Below are 18,816 nucleotides of genomic sequence, written 5' to 3'. Positions count from 1 at the left end.
AAGGGAGGGCCACACTATGATTAGCTTAGTGTTAACCATCCTGCTGAAACACAGTTGAAATGACTGTTGGTAAAATAGTTCTTAGCATGGCTTCCCTGTCCGGCATGGATTGATATTTTTCTGAGAATCATAGAGTGGGAGTGGGGAAGGTAGGTCAATTAGATAGCTTTCCTAGCACGGATCACATGAGGGAAAGGTCCCTGTCTACAATGGTCAAGGAAACTGTCGCTGAGCATGCTAGCATCAGCCATTTAAACATTGTGGTCCTATCTACGCTATGAAATTAACCAGGTTTAACAACTGTTAAGAAGCTGACATCATGGGGTTCAAAGGTGCTATCATTCTGGGTTGGGTGGCCAGAGCCAAACTGTAGAACCATGCAGACAGTTAACAATGGTTTCAGCACATTGAGTTTTTTGTTTGGTCTAAAAATCTGGTTACACCGGGATTTGCCCCTTCCTCCAAGACCTCATCTACTCCAGTTTTTTTTACTGGGAAACTACTCTTGATGAGGCTTTGGCATTTTGATCACAATGTTTTCTAGACCTGCTCTGAATCATTGCACCAACTCCACTTGCACTCCCATTCTTACTGTCACCTGGGGAGCTGCACTAGAGGGAGAAATGTAGACACAGCCCGGTTGTAAAATGGATCTTTCATCCACGCTTAAGTACAATTCCAGATAACTCAATTGTTTTAAAAAGTCTCACCCTGTTGGCACTGGCCAGACAGTGTCTTAAACTAGTTTAGCTGGAACAGTGCTTGAACCGAATTCAACACCCAGTGTAGCCCAGCTACTAGCATGATTTCAACTGTATCCTACAGTAGATGCTACAGACAGAACTGGGATACATTAGGTATAACCAGGATGTGACATGTACATGGTTACAGCTTGTGTGCGTGATTTGACACATTAAACACACATGTATTTTTCCTGGCGCAACCCGATGAGCCTGTCCCCTCCTACCATCCTGCACAATATGAGCCCATTCTGGGTAAACCTGGGCAGATATCCCATTCTGCCTCTGTTTTTGGCACAACGAACAGAGGATTGTCAATATTTTCACATGGCATAATGCACTTTGGGATGTTCTCCCACACAGTGACCTGAGAGATAAGAGGACTGGCTAACCCTGTTATGCAGACACACAGGTAGGCCATCCCATCTACACAACAAGACCACCATACCAGAACTCAGTTACAGCTTGAAAATTGTGTTACAGTTCTGCCTGTGGTAGAGTACCTCCACATGGCTGGAAAACACATTAACCGTTCCGTGTGTAGACACAGACTATGTGACGTCAACAATTTTACAACCTTACTGAAAATCGGGAGTGGACACAGGACCTGAAAACAACAGATCTTCTGAAATGTGGCTATAAATCCAAAAAAGAACAGGAGTACTTGTGGCATCTTAGAGACTAACAAATTTATTAGAGCATAAGCTTTCGTGGACTACAGCCCACTTCTTCGGATGCATATAGAATGGAACATATATTGAGGAGATATATACACACATACAGAGAGCATGAACAGGTGGGAGTTGTCTTACCAACTCTGAGAGGCCAATTAAGTAAGAGAAAAAAAAAAAAACTTTTGAAGTGATAATCAAGCTAGCCGAGTACAGACAGTGTGATAAGAAGTGTGAGAGTACTTACAAGGGGAGATAGAGTCAACGTTTGTAATGGCTCAGCCATTCCCAGTCCTTATTCAAACCGGAGTTGATTGTGTCTAGTTTGCATATCAATTCTAGCTCTGCAGTCTCTCTTTGGAGTCTGTTTTTGAAGTTTTTCTGTTGTAATATAGCCACCCGCAGGTCTGTCACTGAATGACCAGACAGGTTAAAGTGTTCTCCCACTGGTTTTTGAGTATTTTGATTCCTGATGTCAGATTTGTGTCCATTAATTCTTTTGCGTAGAGACTGTCCGGTTTGGCCAATGTACATGGCAGAGGGGCATTGCTGGCACATGATGGCATATATCACATTGGTAGATGTGCAGGTGAACGAGCCCCTGATGGTATGGCTGATGTGATTAGGTCCTATGATGATGTCACTTGAATAGATATGTGGACAGAGTTGGCATCGGGGTTTGTTACAAGGATAGGTTCCTGGGTTAGTGGTTTTGTTCAGTGATGTGTGGTTGCTGGTGAGTATTTGCTTTAGGTTGGGGGGTTGTCTGTAAGCGAGGACAGGTCTGTCTCCCAAGATCTGTGAGAGTAAAGGATCATCTTTCAGGATAGGTTGTAGATCTCTGATGATGCGCTGGAGAGGTTTTAGTTGGGGGCTGAAGGTGACAGCTAGTGGTGTTCTGTTATTTTCTTTGTTGGGCCTGTCTTGTAGGAGGTGACTTCTGGGTACTCGTCTGGCTCTGTCAATCTGTTTTTTCACTTCAGCAGGTGGGTATTGTAGTTTTAAGAATGCTTGATAGAGATCTTGTAGGTGCTTGTCTCTATCCGAGGGATTGGAGCAAATGCGGTTATATCTTAGAGCTTGGCTGTAGACAATGGATCGTGTGGTGTGTCCTGGATGGAAGCTGGAGGCATGTAGGTAAGTGTAGCGGTCAGTAGGTTTCCGGTATAGGGTGGTATTGATGTGACCATCGCTTATTAGCACAGTAGTGTCCAGGAAATGGACCGCTTGTGTGGATTGATCTAGGCTGAGGTTGATGGTGGGATGGAAATTATTGAAATCATGGTGAAATTCCTCAAGGGCTTCTTTTCCATGGGTCCAGATGATGAAGATGTCATCAATGTAGCGCAAGTAGAGTAGGGGCGTTAGGGGACGAGAGCTAAGGAAGCGTTGTTCTAAGTCAGCCATAAAAATGTTGGCATATTGTGGGGCCATGCGGGTACCCATAGCAGTGCCGCTGACTTGAAGGTATATATTGTCCCCAAATGTGAAATAGTTGTGGGTGAGGACAAAATCACAAAGTTCAGCCACCAGGTTAGCTGTGACATTATCAGGGATACTGTTCCTGATAGCTTGTAGTCCATCTTTGTGTGGAATATTGGTGTAGAGGGCTTCTACGTCCATAGTGGCCAGGATGGTGTTTTCTGGAAGATCACCGATGGATTGTAGTTTCCTCAGGAAGTCAGTGGTGTCTCGAAGATAGCTGGGAGTGCTGGTAGCGTAGGGTCTGAGGAGAGAGTCTACATAACCAGACAAGCCTGATGTTAGGGTGCCAATGCCTGAGATGATGGGGCGTCCAGGATATCCAGGTTTATGGATCTTGGGTAGCAAATAGAATACCCCTGGTCGGGGTTCTAGGCATGTGTCTGTACGGATTTGTTCCTGTGCTTTGTCAGGGAGTTTTTTTAGCAGATGGTGTAGTTTCTTTAGGTAATCCTCAGTGGGATCAGAGGATAATGGCCTGTAGAATGTGGTGTTAGAGAGCTGTCTAGCAGCCTCCTGGTCATATTCCAATTTATTCATGATGACGACAGCACCTCCTTTGTCAGCCTTTTTGATTATGATGTCAGGGTTGTTTCTGAGGCTGTAGATGGCGTTGTGTTCAGCATGGCTGAGGTTATGTGGCAAGTGATGTTGCTTTTCCACAATTTCAGCCTTTGCACGTCGACGGAAGCAATCTATGTAGAAATCCAGTCTGTTGTTTCGACCGTCCGGAGGAGTCCATGCAGAATCCTTTTTTTTGTAGTGCTGGTAGGGAGGATTCTGTGGGTTAGTATGCTGTTCAGAGGTATGTTGGAAATATTCTTTGAGTCGGAGACGTCGAAAGTAGGATTCTAGGTCACCGCAGAACTGTATCATATTCATGGGTCTGGAGGGACAAAAGGAGAGGCCCCGAGATAGGACAGACTCTTCTGCTGGGCTAAGAGTATAGCTGGAAAGATTAACAATATTGCTGGGTGGGTTAAGGGAACTACTGTTGTGGCTGCTTGTGGCATGTAGCAGTTTAGATAGTTTAGTGTCCTTTTTCCTTTGTAGAGAGGCAAAGTTTGTCTTGTAAATGGCTTGTCTAGTTTTTGTAAAGTCTATCCATGAGGAAGTTTGTGTGGAAGGTTGGTTTCTTATGAGAGTATCCAGTTCTGAGAGCTCATTCTTAATCTTTCCCTGTTTGCTGTATAGGATGCTGATCAGGTGGTTTCGCAGTTTCTTTGAGAGTGTGTGACACAGTCTCTCAGCATAGTCTGTGTGATATGTAGATTGTAATGGATTTTTTACCTTTAGTCCTTTTGGTATGATGTCCATCTGCTTGCATTTGGAAAGGAAGATGATGTCTGTCTGTATCTGTACGAGTTTTTTCATGAGGTTGATGGATTTCCATTCCATACGGCTAAATGCAGTGCCTTGCATAATGACAGGTTTCAGAGTAACAGCCGTGTTAGTCTGTATCCGCAAAAAGAAGAACAGGAGTACTTGTGGCACCTTAGAGACTAACAAATTTATTAGAGCATAAGCTTTCGTGGACTACAGCCCACTTCTTCGGATGCATATAGAATGGAACATATATTGAGGAGATATATATACACACATACAGAGAGCATAAACAGGTGGGAGTTGTCTTACCAACTCTGAGAGGCCAATTAATTAAGAGAAAAAAAACTTTTGAAGTGATAATCAAGCTAGCCCAGTACAGACAGTTTGATAAGAAGTGTGAGAATACTTACAAGGGGAGATAGATTCAATGTTTGTAATGGCTCAGCCATTCCCAGTCCTTATTCAAACCGGAGTTGATTGTGTCTAGTTTGCATATCAATTCTAGCTCAGCAGTCTCTCTTTGGAGTCTGTTTTTGAAGTTTTTCTGTTGTAATATAGCCACCCGCAGGTCTGTCACTGAATGACCAGACAGGTTAAAGTGTTCTCCCACTGGTTTTTGAGTATTTTGATTCCTGATGTCAGATTTGTGTCCATTAATTCTTTTGCGTAGAGACTGTCCGGTTTGGCCAATGTACATGGCAGAGGGGCATTGCTGGCACATGATGGCATATATCACATTGGTAGATGTGCAGGTGAACGAGCCCCTGATGGTATGGCTGATGTGATTAGGTCCTATGATGATGTCACTTGAATAGATATGTGGACAGAGTTGGCATCGGGGTTTGTTACAAGGATAGGTTCCTGGGTTAGTGGTTTTGTTCAGTGATGTGTGGTTGCTGGTGAGTATTTGCTTTAGGTTGGGGGGTTGTCTGTAAGCGAGGACAGGTCTGTCTCCCAAGATCTGTGAGAGTAAAGGATCATCTTTCAGGATAGGTTGTAGATCTCTGATGATGCGCTGGAGAGGTTTTAGTTGGGGGCTGAAGGTGACAGCTAGTGGTGTTCTGTTATTTTCTTTGTTGGGCCTGTCTTGTAGGAGGTGACTTCTGGGTACTCGTCTGGCTCTGTCAATCTGTTTTTTCACTTCAGCAGGTGGGTATTGTAGTTTTAAGAATGCTTGATAGAGATCTTGTAGGTGCTTGTCTCTATCCGAGGGATTGGAGCAAATGCGGTTATATCTTAGAGCTTGGCTGTAGACAATGGATCGTGTGGTGTGTCCTGGATGGAAGCTGGAGGCATGTAGGTAAGTGTAGCGGTCAGTAGGTTTCCGGTATAGGGTGGTATTGATGTGACCATCGCTTATTAGCACAGTAGTGTCCAGGAAATGGACCGCTTGTGTGGATTGATCTAGGCTGAGGTTGATGGTGGGATGGAAATTATTGAAATCATGGTGAAATTCCTCAAGGGCTTCTTTTCCATGGGTCCAGATGATGAAGATGTCATCAATGTAGCGCAAGTAGAGTAGGGGCGTTAGGGGACGAGAGCTAAGGAAGCGTTGTTCTAAGTCAGCCATAAAAATGTTGGCATATTGTGGGGCCATGCGGGTACCCATAGCAGTGCCGCTGACTTGAAGGTATATATTGTCCCCAAATGTGAAATAGTTGTGGGTGAGGACAAAATCACAAAGTTCAGCCACCAGGTTAGCTGTGACATTATCAGGGATACTGTTCCTGATAGCTTGTAGTCCATCTTTGTGTGGAATATTGGTGTAGAGGGCTTCTACGTCCATAGTGGCCAGGATGGTGTTTTCTGGAAGATCACCGATGGATTGTAGTTTCCTCAGGAAGTCAGTGGTGTCTCGAAGATAGCTGGGAGTGCTGGTAGCGTAGGGTCTGAGGACAGAGTCTACATAACCAGACAAGCCTGATGTTAGGGTGCCAATGCCTGAGATGATGGGGCGTCCAGGATATCCAGGTTTATGGATCTTGGGTAGCAAATAGAATACCCCTGGTCGGGGTTCTAGGCATGTGTCTGTACGGATTTGTTCCTGTGCTTTGTCAGGGAGTTTTTTTAGCAGATGGTGTAGTTTCTTTAGGTAATCCTCAGTGGGATCAGAGGATAATGGCCTGTAGAATGTGGTGTTAGAGAGCTGTCTAGCAGCCTCCTGGTCATATTCCAATTTATTCATGATGACGACAGCACCTCCTTTGTCAGCCTTTTTGATTATGATGTCAGGGTTGTTTCTGAGGCTGTAGATGGCGTTGTGTTCAGCATGGCTGAGGTTATGTGGCAAGTGATGTTGCTTTTCCACAATTTCAGCCTTTGCACGTCGACGGAAGCAATCTATGTAGAAATCCAGTCTGTTGTTTCGACCGTCCGGAGGAGTCCATGCAGAATCCTTTTTTTTGTAGTGCTGGTAGGGAGGATTCTGTGGGTTAGTATGCTGTTCAGAGGTATGTTGGAAATATTCTTTGAGTCGGAGACGTCGAAAGTAGGATTCTAGGTCACCGCAGAACTGTATCATATTCATGGGTCTGGAGGGACAAAAGGAGAGGCCCCGAGATAGGACAGACTCTTCTGCTGGGCTAAGAGTATAGCTGGAAAGATTAACAATATTGCTGGGTGGGTTAAGGGAACTACTGTTGTGGCTGCTTGTGGCATGTAGCAGTTTAGATAGTTTAGTGTCCTTTTTCCTTTGTAGAGAGGCAAAGTTTGTCTTGTAAATGGCTTGTCTAGTTTTTGTAAAGTCTATCCATGAGGAAGTTTGTGTGGAAGGTTGGTTTCTTATGAGAGTATCCAGTTCTGAGAGCTCATTCTTAATCTTTCCCTGTTTGCTGTATAGGATGCTGATCAGGTGGTTTCGCAGTTTCTTTGAGAGTGTGTGACACAGTCTCTCAGCATAGTCTGTGTGATATGTAGATTGTAATGGATTTTTTACCTTTAGTCCTTTTGGTATGATGTCCATCTGCTTGCATTTGGAAAGGAAGATGATGTCTGTCTGTATCTGTACGAGTTTTTTCATGAGGTTGATGGATTTCCATTCCATACGGCTAAATGCAGTGCCTTGCATAATGACAGGTTTCAGAGTAACAGCCGTGTTAGTCTGTATCCGCAAAAAGAAGAACAGGAGTACTTGTGGCACCTTAGAGACTAACAAATTTATTAGAGCATAAGCTTTCGTGGACTACAGCCCACTTCTTCGGATGTAGTCCACGAAAGCTTATGCTCTAATAAATTTGTTAGTCTCTAAGGTGCCACAAGTACTCCTGTTCTTCTTTTATTTTAGATGCAGAATGTTAGAGGGAGTCATCATGCTTGTGACGAACTGGGACTGTTCTTAATGTGGTCTTTGAATGCTGAGTGGGGAGTGTTGGCCTGGGAAGGCAGGGGAGTGTGGCTAGGATGGTCTGCACTGGGGGATGGAAACCTGGCCTTGAGGGAGGATACCTGAGCATGTAACATGAGAACCCAGGAAGGGGTTAGAGTTCAGGTGACACATTTGCCCGGGAAACTGAACAAAGGCTGGGGGAGGAGACGCTGGAGAGAGGTTCAGGAGTTGGCTGGTAATGGAGGGAGCCCAGACCGGGCTCTGCACCCTCCAATGAGCCTGTGGTGCCCCTGGGACCCCAAGATGGGCCTAACTGAGGGGGTCCTGTTGTCTGTGCCTGAAAGACCTGTCTTGGACTGTGTTCCTGTCGTCTGAATAAACCTTCTGCTTTACTGGCTGGCTGAGAGTCATGGTGAATCGCAGGAAGCCGGGGGTGCAGGGCCTTGGGTCCCCTCACACTCCGTGACGGTGCTCACCATCTTCCATGTAGAGACTAGACTTGGTCTCTTTCCTCTATTACAAAGTAAGGCATCCAATCTGAATAATACGTATCTTGTGCTTTCCATATGGAAAACTTATCAGAATTTAGCAGCTGGCCGGGGAAGGGAGCCGTCTTGCTCAACAGGGTTGTAAAGAAACACTGCCAAGCTGTTATTCCAAGGTAAAAATACATAGATGACCAACCCCCAAAGATTTAACACTCAGCAATAGTAATTCTCTCAATTGGCTACAAACATAACTAAGTGCACGTGGTGAGTGAAAGAGGATTACTTTGCCACAATTTTTGCTATTGTCGATAATACCTGTAAGACAAACTCAGTTTTCAAGAATGCGAATGCTTCATATAAATTGGGACTGGAATTTTAGGCTTAGTATCCTGCATTGTATTATGGTAAAACCGTATGACTGCTGTTTCCTTGGGCCTCTTATCAAAGCCAGTTGTGTATCTAGCTCATGAAGAAAGAGTGCCAATTGTTCCGGAGAGTCCAAAACCCTGTGCAGCACCATGTGGCCTCCATCAACATATCCCAATCTTACTAAAGTTTATTCAGATACACAATCGGAGCCAGATCTGGTTCCCACTGAAGCAACAGCAACATTCCCTTGGATTTCAAAGGCAACGGAATGGGACCCTTAGATTAAGAATTCATCATGTAACAATTTGACTATTAAGAATTTTTATATTAGGAAGTGTCACTGTTATGTATTTTGTTACAATATTTATGACTGTCCATAGCTGATAAAATCCCCTGAAAGCCTAAAAACAAAAAGTATCTTTACCTACAGTGTTTTATCCTTGTCTATTTGGCAAACCTTGTATTTTTCCTTGTTGTGATGCTAATTGTGCAAAATCTGTATGAATCTACATTTATTTCCTTTTTGGTGTATCAGAACCATGACAGAATGGGGCATAGACCTGCTGACAGAATATAGCATTTATTAAAGTTAACACTGTGAGCTCATGTGTAACCTGTTTTTTGGTAGGACCTTTTTTCTTTTAATTCCGTGATCAAGGCAAAAATAGATATTTAGAATCCAAATGATTCTTCTGAAGTACAAAAGTTTGAAAAGTAATATAAGCATTAAGCACTAATGTAAGCACTTTTTGTCCATGAATCTCAAAGTACCTGTTATCCCTATTTTACATATAGCGAAACCAAAACACAGAAATTAAGTGATTTGCCTGGATCAAACAAAAAGTTATGGACGACCCAGGAATAGACGAGAGGTCTCCTGAATCCCAGTCCTGTGCCCTATATAGACCACACCGATCAGATATTGGGCCTAACCAGACTGTCAGCATCCTAAGGAACCTCTTGTTAAAGATACTGACCATGTGATCATAGAATCCTAGAATCGTAGGACTGGAAGGGACTTTGAGCGATCTTCTAGTCCAATCCCCTGTACTCAGGGCAGGACTAAGTATTATCTAGATCAGTGGCTCTCAACCTTTCCAGACTACTGTACCCCTCTCAGGAGTCTGATTTGTCTTGTGTACCCCAAGTTTCACCTCACTTAAAAACTTGGGCTTCAGCCCCACGTGGCGGGCTCAGGCTTTGGCTTTCTGCCCTGGGCACCAGCGAGTCTAACCCTGGTGACCCCATTAAAATGAACTTGCCCACAAGTTTCAGAGAACTGCTGATATAGTATATAGAAAAGTATAAACAAGTCATTGTCTGTATGAAATTTTAGTTTGAACTGACTTTGCTAGTGATTTTTATGTAGCCTAGGCAAATATCTAGATGAGCTGATGTACTCCATGGAAGACCTCTGCGTACCCCCATGAGAATCAGGGATCTAGACCATCCCTGACAGGTGTTTGTCTAACCTGCTCTTTAAAATCTCCAACGATGGAGATTCCACAACCTTCTTAAGCAATTTATTCCATGGCTTAACTACCCTGACAGGAAGTTTTTCCTAATGTCCAACCTCAACTGCCCTTGCTGCAATTTAAGCCCATTGCTTCTTGTCCTATTCTCAGAGATTAATAAGAACGATTTTTCTCCCTCCTCCAGGTAAGCAACCTTTTATGTACTTGAAAACCGTTATGTTCCCCATCAGTCTTTTCTTCCCCAGACTAAACAAACCCAATTTTTTCAATTGTCCTTTATAGGTCATGTTTTCTACACCTTTAATCATTTTTGTTGCTCTTCTCTAGACTTTCTCCAATTTGTCTACATCTTTCCTGAAATGTGTCACCCAGAACTGGACACAATACTCCAGGTGAGGCCTAATCAGTGCAGAGTAGAGTGCAAGAATTACTTCTTCTGTCTTTGTTTACAACACTCCTGCTCATTATTGGTTCTCAAACATTTGTATTGGTGACCCCTTTCAGATAGCAAGCCTCTGAGTGTGACCCCCCTTATAAATTAAAAACACTTTTAAATATATTTAACACCATTATAAATGTTGGAGGCAAAGTGGAGTTTTGGGTGGAGACTGACAACTCGTGACCCCCCCATGTAATAACCTCACGACCCCCTGAGGGGTCCCAACCCCCAGTTTGAGAAGCCCTGTGCTAATACATCCCAGAATGTTTTCTTTTTTTGCAACAGTGTTACACTGTTGACTCATGTTTAGCTTGTGATCCACTGTGACCCCCCAGACCCTTTTCCGCAGTACTCCTTCCTAGGAAGTCATTTAATCCTATCCTCCAAAGCACTTGCAACCCCTCCAAGCTTGGTATCGTTCACAAACTTTTTTTTGATCTGAAGAAATAAAATTTTAAGGATGCAAGTTTAGATATGGCAAAATCTACAATAGAAGCCTTTCAATAGTTTCATCTACTGTTCCTACAAAACTATTATATATTCATCCCTACAATTCACCCCTTTCCACACATCTCTCACCATAACTAGAGACTGTCTTTGCCTTGTATCAGACAGAAAGTATTCATAAGGAAGATTCAAGGAAGTCAGGGCCGGATTAACCTTTTGTGGGCCTGGCATCAAACATATTTGTGGGCCCCCATGGAGGCAATGGAGCATGGTGCAGGGAGGTCAGTCCCCAGACTGAGGGGCCAGTCAGGGGCATTGTAGGGGCGGCCCCGCTCCGCTCCGCCCAGCCCAGCCCAGTGGGAGGGCACTATTTACAAACTGGCAGTTGCCAGACCCACAGTGGCCCTGTGATGCCAGCATGCCCCTTCCCCTCGGGGAGTGGGCCCATGCCATGCCACAGAGCTCCCTGCCCAACACCCACGCCCCCCCCCCCGACTCCCTATGACCAGGGTCCCCCCAGACCCACTATGCCCAGTGCCCCCCCAGACCTTCCCCAGAAATGCACAGCGCCCTGCACAACACCACCCCTGCCCACAGCCCCACCACAACTGCCCAGCACCCCCCACAGAACCTTCACTTCCCCGTCCCCTCAGAGCCCAGCACATGCACACACCCAAACTCCCCAGAAATCCACTCCCCCATGCCCTACCTCCCGGCTGCATTCACTGGCCCTGCTCGGAGGTGACTGTGTCTGGTGGGCTGAGCCAGCAGCGCAGCCAGGGCTGGTCCAGGGGACGGGAATTGCTCTGTCCCTTCAGGAGTGGTGTGATCAGCCAGGCCAAGGACTGCCCCGGCTGGGCTCCCTCAAGACGCACTTGCCTGGAGGGGCCCAGACAAGCCCCCCACATCCTCCAGGCTGAGCCTGGCCAGGCTTCTGCACCAGTCCCAGGCTGCTCAGCTCTGGGGAGACAGGTAGGGCCCCACAGGCCTGGAGCCAGAGGTGCACTGGGGTCCTGCCAGGAGCAAAGAGGATCAGGGGGGTGGGGACAGCGGGCGTAGAGGAATCCTCAGCCAGCCAGCAGGCAGGCCGAGAGGAGCAAGTGGTGCACTGGGGGACAAGCGGGGTCTCGGGACGCAGTGCAAGTGGAGTAGGCCATGGCCCCTTCTGAGCATGGGCCCGGCTCCATGGAGCCACTGGCGCCATTGTAAACCTGGCACTGTGGAAGCTATAAGACACTGTATACCTAGGGCTCTATTCTAAAGAATTTTCTGGATTATTTGAGTTTCATGGCTGATAACGTGTATGTTACCCCATACAGAGGCTCTTACCACTTGACAGCCAAGTTCTGCACCTCCCCGTTTTTGTCCTCAAGCAATTTTAAAAGCATTTTCACAACTTTCTTCTCACTGTCTTCATCCAGCTTTATGGAATCCTTCTGCAGTTCCATCATCAGGTCATTGGTGGCCATAAATCTGAAACAAGGAACATCAACAATAGGTTGACTGGTATGTAAACACAGATACATTTCACAGAGATCAGTATGGAGAATAAAATTTAGTATTCACATGGCACGAATAGGGAAAGCACTTGAACACTAACTAATTAATCCTCACAACCCTCCTGTGAGTTAGTTGAGAAAGTAGTCCCTCCCTTCCCCACCCCGGTTTGGACAAGTAGGGGAACTCAGGCAGAAGAAATTGGTGGCAAAGAATTCAACTAGTTCAGAACTAAGTGAGCCAAGACACAGGAGAATTTTAAGTTATTCTCTCCCCTCAAATCTACTCTGAAACATGACTATAAAAAAATGGTATTGTGGCATTTCACGTGTACTTTGTCTCAATGATTTCAGATTGAATGGTCTCAGGTTACTAGAACAAAATGTGTTTTCTAATTGCCAGTCCTGCAAAAATCAGCTTGGGGTCTGAAAATCCAGATAGGTTCTTTCTAGCTTACACTTAATTACAAGTAATAAAACTTCTGACAGACAGATTCTGCCTTCAGTTACTCTGAGGCACAATTATAAAACTGAGGGCAGAACGTGGTCCAACAACTATACCTTTGCTAACAATTCTGTTGATAATGCACGAGACAAAATAAAATCTAGCTCACTCTCTTGCAAAGTTGACGGGTAAAAACTTATTTTATTCACTCAAACAAGCAGTTAGTATGCGGAGTACACAGAGAGAAAATCTGTTGAGAAAGAAAGTGCCACTTTTACATAATCACTCCTCAGACTAGAAGTGCACTTTAAAGTTATCTAGGCTAGTGTTTCTCAACCTTTTTGATACCAGGGACCAGCTCACTGCCTTCCTAAACTGTGTCAGGGAGATCTCAGGGACTGGCGCCGCATGGACCGGTCATTGAGAAATACTGATCTAGGCTATATTTAAACTTCTATTGTTCAGTCTAGTCATTCCGTTTGTTTATATCCTTCTGGAGTTTCTTGTATTCTTCAAAAATCGGAATGGTTGTATCATCAGCAAATTTAACCTTCTCTCTTGTTTACTTGCTCCTTAGAGGCCTTTCCTATACTGAAAAAATGTGTGTTTTTCTGCACCAGTGTAGCCCCACCAATGCTACTAATATTGAAATTGAAGATGAGAGAATTAGAGGAATTACTGATCTACAATTTAAACAATATTTGACTTTATTTTTGATGATATATTTGATTTTCTATAATGGAAAAATGTGTGTGTTTCTGCACCAGTTTATCCTATCGCAATAGTTTTGCCATGTCTGTGTGTAAGCCTGTGCTTGAGTAGCAAAATAACTACATCTGGGATAAGAGAGGCTGGACTCTTAGATCACCAGCCAGAAATTGAAGATGAGAGAATTAGAGGAATTACTGATCTACAATTTAAATAATATTTGACTTTATTTTTGATTAAGCAAGGACTATTTAGCTCCATTTTAAATTGGAAGTCTGCACAAAGCTGGAAAACACATGTAAACATCCTTACTAAGAGCTAATGAAGCTACTCTATCATCAGCTTCATTAGGGGAAAAAAAAATCTATTTTGTCATAAAAAAAAAGACATATCTTCTAGAAGTTATACTGCTATAAAGAAAAACAGCAATATACTGTTTTATAGGTACTCTTTTATAAAGTACCTCAAACCTTCCTATCTGGCATAAACATTACCCATCCTGGCTGGGGGCAGAGGTACAGTTTGCAGAATCGCAATAGAGTAAAATCTTTCATAGTGAATCAGCAAATTTTTTAAACACGCCTATTACGTTTTATTTATAGAGCACCTTTAATACCACTGACTCCAAAGTCTAACAAGGTTTATTTGCTTTTCCAGAAACATATATACCCAAAAGAATAAAAGCAGTAGAGCATCTTGGTCCATTTAAAGAAGTATTTTGGCAGAAACAAAATATTTCCTCAACATGCCAATATAGTTTAAAAATAAAGGATTTGAGCACAGCAAATATCTGTAATACTGTATCCATATCCTTGGGTACATGTGCTAAACTTTACTGAAATTTCATAAAACACTTTTCAAAGGCAAAATGCTGCACATAAAACATGACAAAAACATGACTAATAAAATTGAAGTACTCCTTAAAGAGGTATTTCAAAATCCAACTGCATGCACGGATGGTAAGAGGATACATACATAGGACAATTAATTTAAAGAACCTCTAATTAAAATAAAATCATTAAAAAAATCTGAATAAGCTACTAGTAATATTTTAGGATCAAATTCTATTTTAAGATCGGTTCTCTGATACTCTAGAACAAATCCCACTGATGCCAACAGAAGTCACTTAGGGCATAGTTTTGGCCCTGAGATTATTAAAATAGAAGTTGTTTTAATTCGCTTATCTCATTATTAAACTATTTGTTCTGTTTAGGCATTTCTCTCCTTTTGGACAATTAAAAGAGACAATTGCATGTTTCCTTCTAGTCAGTTTCACTTAGGGTTCTCTAGCACAATGCTGCAATGTTTAAGTTGCAGATGCATATTTAAAAAAATACTAATTTCTGTTTTTTCTTTGAGCATAAAAATATCTATATTTTGGGCAGGGCCGCCCAGAGGATTCAGGGGGCCTGGGGCAAAGCAATTTCGGGGGTCCCCTCCATAAAAAAAAGTTGCAATACTATAGAATACTATATTCTCATGGTGGCCCCTGTGGGACCCGGGGCAAACTGCCCCACTTGCCCCCCCCCTTCTGGGCAGCCCTGATTTTGGGACCCTAACTACCTGATAATAGTGACCCTTAGTTCCTCTTTAACAGGTTAGGATACCTTTTACTTAATCATTTATTCAGGCCAATAGAAACTACATGTGTTACTCCATATCAACTTTCCCCTTCACTTTCCTGGCTTATGACTGATGCTTCACCTACACCAGAGGTCGGCAACCTTTCAGAAGTGGTGTGCTGAGTCTTCATTTATTCACTCTAATTGAAGGTTTCGTGTGCCGGTAATACATTTTAACGTTTTTAGAAGGTCTCTTTCTACAAGTCTTTAATATATAACTAAACTATTGTTGTATGTAAAGTAAATAAGGTTTTTAAAATGTTTAAGAAGCTTCATTTAAAATTAAATTAAAATGCAGAGCCCCCCGGACCAGTGTCCAGGACCCAGGCAGAGTGAGTGCCACTGAAAATCAGCTCGTGTGCCGCCTTCGGCACGCGTGCCATAGGTTGTCTACCCCTGACCTACACTGAACTCCAAGTGGGTTTCTTCACCTCCCTCCAAACACATACAAATAAACCAGCGATGAAGGACCACCACCATCCAACTTCTTTTAAAAAAAGACCTCATATGCCTTTTTATTTTTCTTGAACAGCACAGAAAACACAGCAGATATTTTCCCAGATAATAGTAGCTGATTAAGATTTTTCTCCCCTAGCTGCTACTGTCCAGTGCCTCTCAGGCCTCACTTCGGGCGGGGGGGTAGGAGGAGAGAGGAGAGAGTACAATAAAAATAAGAGCAAAACCTCTAACCACTTGTAAGATAAACTAAAAAAAAAAATTAGCTTGTTTCCCCACCACCAACCATGGAGCCCTTAGTTTGGGCATTCATGTGTTTACTAATCAATCCCGGAACATGCAGCAGATTCCTGACCCTTTGGGGGGCAGGGGGTTGCGCTGATTGCAGCTGACCCTTAAGGAATTTTGCAATTGGCATCTCCTCTTTTTTAGGGTTTTGTACTAGCTGCAATTAATAAAACAACCCCTCTCTGCTCTAGGAGGGTTGAGCTAGTTGCAGTCAACAAGATCTCTCCCTTGTATGGGTTTGCATATATACACCTTTTTACCCCTAACTAGTGTGTTGCGATTAACAAGATCTCCCCCAAGCTATTCTCAAGCAGCAGCTGGGATCCTACCTAAAATCTTTGTCAGTGGATGTCATCTTCTCCAGGAGGTTAGAGATGTGATAGGACACGTTAGTCATCTTGCCCTGCAGCTCCTGGAAGGTGCTCCCCTTACTATAGCCCGGATTTTTTAGGGGGTGTTGAAGTTTCGTGCTGCTTGCTGGAGATCTGCATGGAGAATATGGCGACAGAAGGGACACAGTGAGGCTGGGGGGGGAGGGAGGGGGGAAGCGTTTCCTCTCTACCCCCCTTTAGAAGTCGCTGGAAAAGCTGAGCCCCTGCACTGTAATCATAGGATATAAATAGCCCGGAGCCCAAGAGGCTGAGCTAAGGGCGCCACCTGCTGACAGTTATTTGTAGCCTCTCAAGTTACAGCAGCAGAGGGTCCTGTAGCACCTTTGAGACTAACAGAAGTATTGGGAGCATAAGCTTTCGTGGGTAAAGAACCTCACTTCTTCAGATGCAAGTAAGTGAGGTTCTTACCCACGAAAGCTTATACTCCCAATACTTCTGTTAGTTTCAAAGGTGCCACAGGACCCTCTGTTGCTTTTTACAGATTCAGACTAACACGGCTACCCCTCTGATAAATTACAGCAGGGAGCGGAATAGGGACAAGGTGCAGAAGCAGCTGCTCTCTCTCTCTCTCTCTCTCTCACACACCCACACACACACTCACACACTCTCTCAACTAATTACTTTTTCTGCGTTCCCTCTCCCAACACTACCGATTGCCAAGCTATTGATAGGTGAACAGAAGCATTCTCCTTTATGATTAACATTCTCCTGCTGGCATTCCTGTTTCATTCATGGCATCCATAATCTTGAGTTTGGTGAAATTATGGTTGCTTTACTGTGCTGAAGTGTGACACTGCACATGCTGTTTTATGTGCTATTATCACTAAATGAACAGGGCTGACTGAGAAAACAGAAGGATTCTGTCTACCTCAACACCTTGGTCTACAGCAAAGAAGAGGCAAGAAAAACTGAAAAATGTACATGATGGTTTAATATGTCCCTTTGTAATCTACTGGTCTATGTGTATTACACAGCCCTCTCCATGCCCAATTCGCAGAGGATATGAGTCTTACAACCCACAGAACCTGGCTCTTTAGCTCAAGCTGTGGTAGCTTTTGCATTTAGTTCTGGAGGTCCTAGTGGTTGGCCAAGCTGGTGGCTGTCACACTAGCACAATATTATAATCTATTCAAGTTTTCATAAGGAGATTGTTTCTTTATTATATTCTATAATCACTTAGAGGTCCCAGCTTGCTTCTCACTTTACTTACACGAAGACAGTTCTGGCCCAAAGAATTCTATAAAGACAACACAGTCAAAGATGGAAAGAAATATTAGTATTTCCATTTTACAGATGTGGAATTGAGGCACAAAATTACTTAGACTTCCCTTGTAACTTTGGCTATGGCAAACATGGGAATTAAACCCACAAGGTCCCAGGCCTTATCCACAAACCATCCTTCCTTCTTTCAGGCTCAGCAACAAATAAAGAATTTAAAAACAGCATTAACAACCTCAGACAAACTTTAGAGCTTTATAAATGCTAATACTATACATGTTAAAGCCTCATGTCAGGTCATTTTAGGCCCGATGTAGGTTTTCTTTACAAACAACAATTTCAATAAAAACTTTTGTCTTCATTTCATGAAAATGTTAAAAGCTTTTAGTTTGGATTTAAACCTTGGACAAACCCAAACACTGTGTTATTGCATGAGAACCAGAAAGAGAAACCTACAAATAGTTTTCATTGTCCAAACTGAGTGAAATGCAAAAAGTAAATAAAATTAATGGTGGAAAAAAAGTTAGTTTAAAATTTTTCACTTATAATCTCAGGTGTTGTTAGTAGCTTAGACAAAGCTATCTGTGCTTTTTTTAAGTCTACATGCTACACAATTATTGTTTATTTGTATTGTGATAATGCCTAGGGATTCCAGTTATGGACCAGGGCCTCACCTGTGCTAGGCATTGTACAAACACACAAAAACCACAACAGACTCAGGTTCACTTTTCCAACCTGTTGTTTTGCTGGTCTCAGAGCACTGCAGAGACAGTGACCTTAGCTCTGGGGATACATGGGTGGGAGTACATGATGAGAAGATTGCCTTTGCAAAGCACACTCAGGTGGCCTTGATGAACTGTACAAGGAGCAAGATCAGTTCTTATAATTCCCTCCTAATAGATCATCTTCACTAGTAAGCTGTCCAGAATGCAGAAGCACTTCTTTCAGCAATCTACAATCATGTTACACTTGCCCTTCAGTCTTCAGGTTGGGTGTCTGTAGGGTTGAAGATTAATGTAAATAGGTCTTTGGGGCTTTTAAAGCTCGTGGGGTACAATATTAGCTCTTAGATAGCAGTTTTCATCTGAAGATCTGAAAGCACTTTACAGAGGAAAATAAGTATCATTCTCAACACTTTACAGATGGAGAAATTGAGACAGAGAAACATTAAATGACTTACCCAAATTCTCCAAATTGATCAGTGCGAATGCCAGAATTAAAAATGCCTAACTCCCAGTCCATGGACCTCTCCACTAGACTGCACTGTCTCCTAGGGGTAAGGGATAACATCGTCTTAAGGTCCCACTGTTGTATCTTAAGTTGTTAAGTAATTGCATCTTACCCCTTCACATCCATCAGAGACCTTCCCTCCTTGTAACTGATAACTCAAAACATTCCCCCTCCCCTACAAAAGGATTTCTGCTATGAC

The 18,816-nt window shown here is 43.3% G+C and overlaps 1 protein-coding gene across 1 annotated transcript in view; it reads right to left on the bottom strand.

The window, feature by feature from the left end:
- Positions 1-16,302, bottom strand: part of LOC117879984 (cullin-associated NEDD8-dissociated protein 1-like) — a 30,242-nt gene extending 13,940 nt beyond the window's left edge. Inside the window, exons 1-2 of the mRNA XM_034775595.1 lie at positions 16,107-16,302; positions 12,092-12,235 (exon numbers count right to left, since the gene is read on the bottom strand). Coding sequence (XP_034631486.1) covers positions 12,092-12,235; positions 16,107-16,174 — 212 coding nt within the window. The 5' untranslated portion in view covers positions 16,175-16,302. The remainder of the gene's footprint in view (positions 1-12,091; positions 12,236-16,106) is intronic.
- Positions 16,303-18,816: the final 2,514 nt, after the last annotated feature.

The sequence above is a fragment of the Trachemys scripta genome, chromosome 7, assembly GCF_013100865.1.
Source record: "Trachemys scripta elegans isolate TJP31775 chromosome 7, CAS_Tse_1.0, whole genome shotgun sequence".
Taxonomy (NCBI): domain Eukaryota; kingdom Metazoa; phylum Chordata; order Testudines; family Emydidae; genus Trachemys; species Trachemys scripta.
This window is presented reverse-complemented; position numbering and strand designations above follow the sequence as displayed.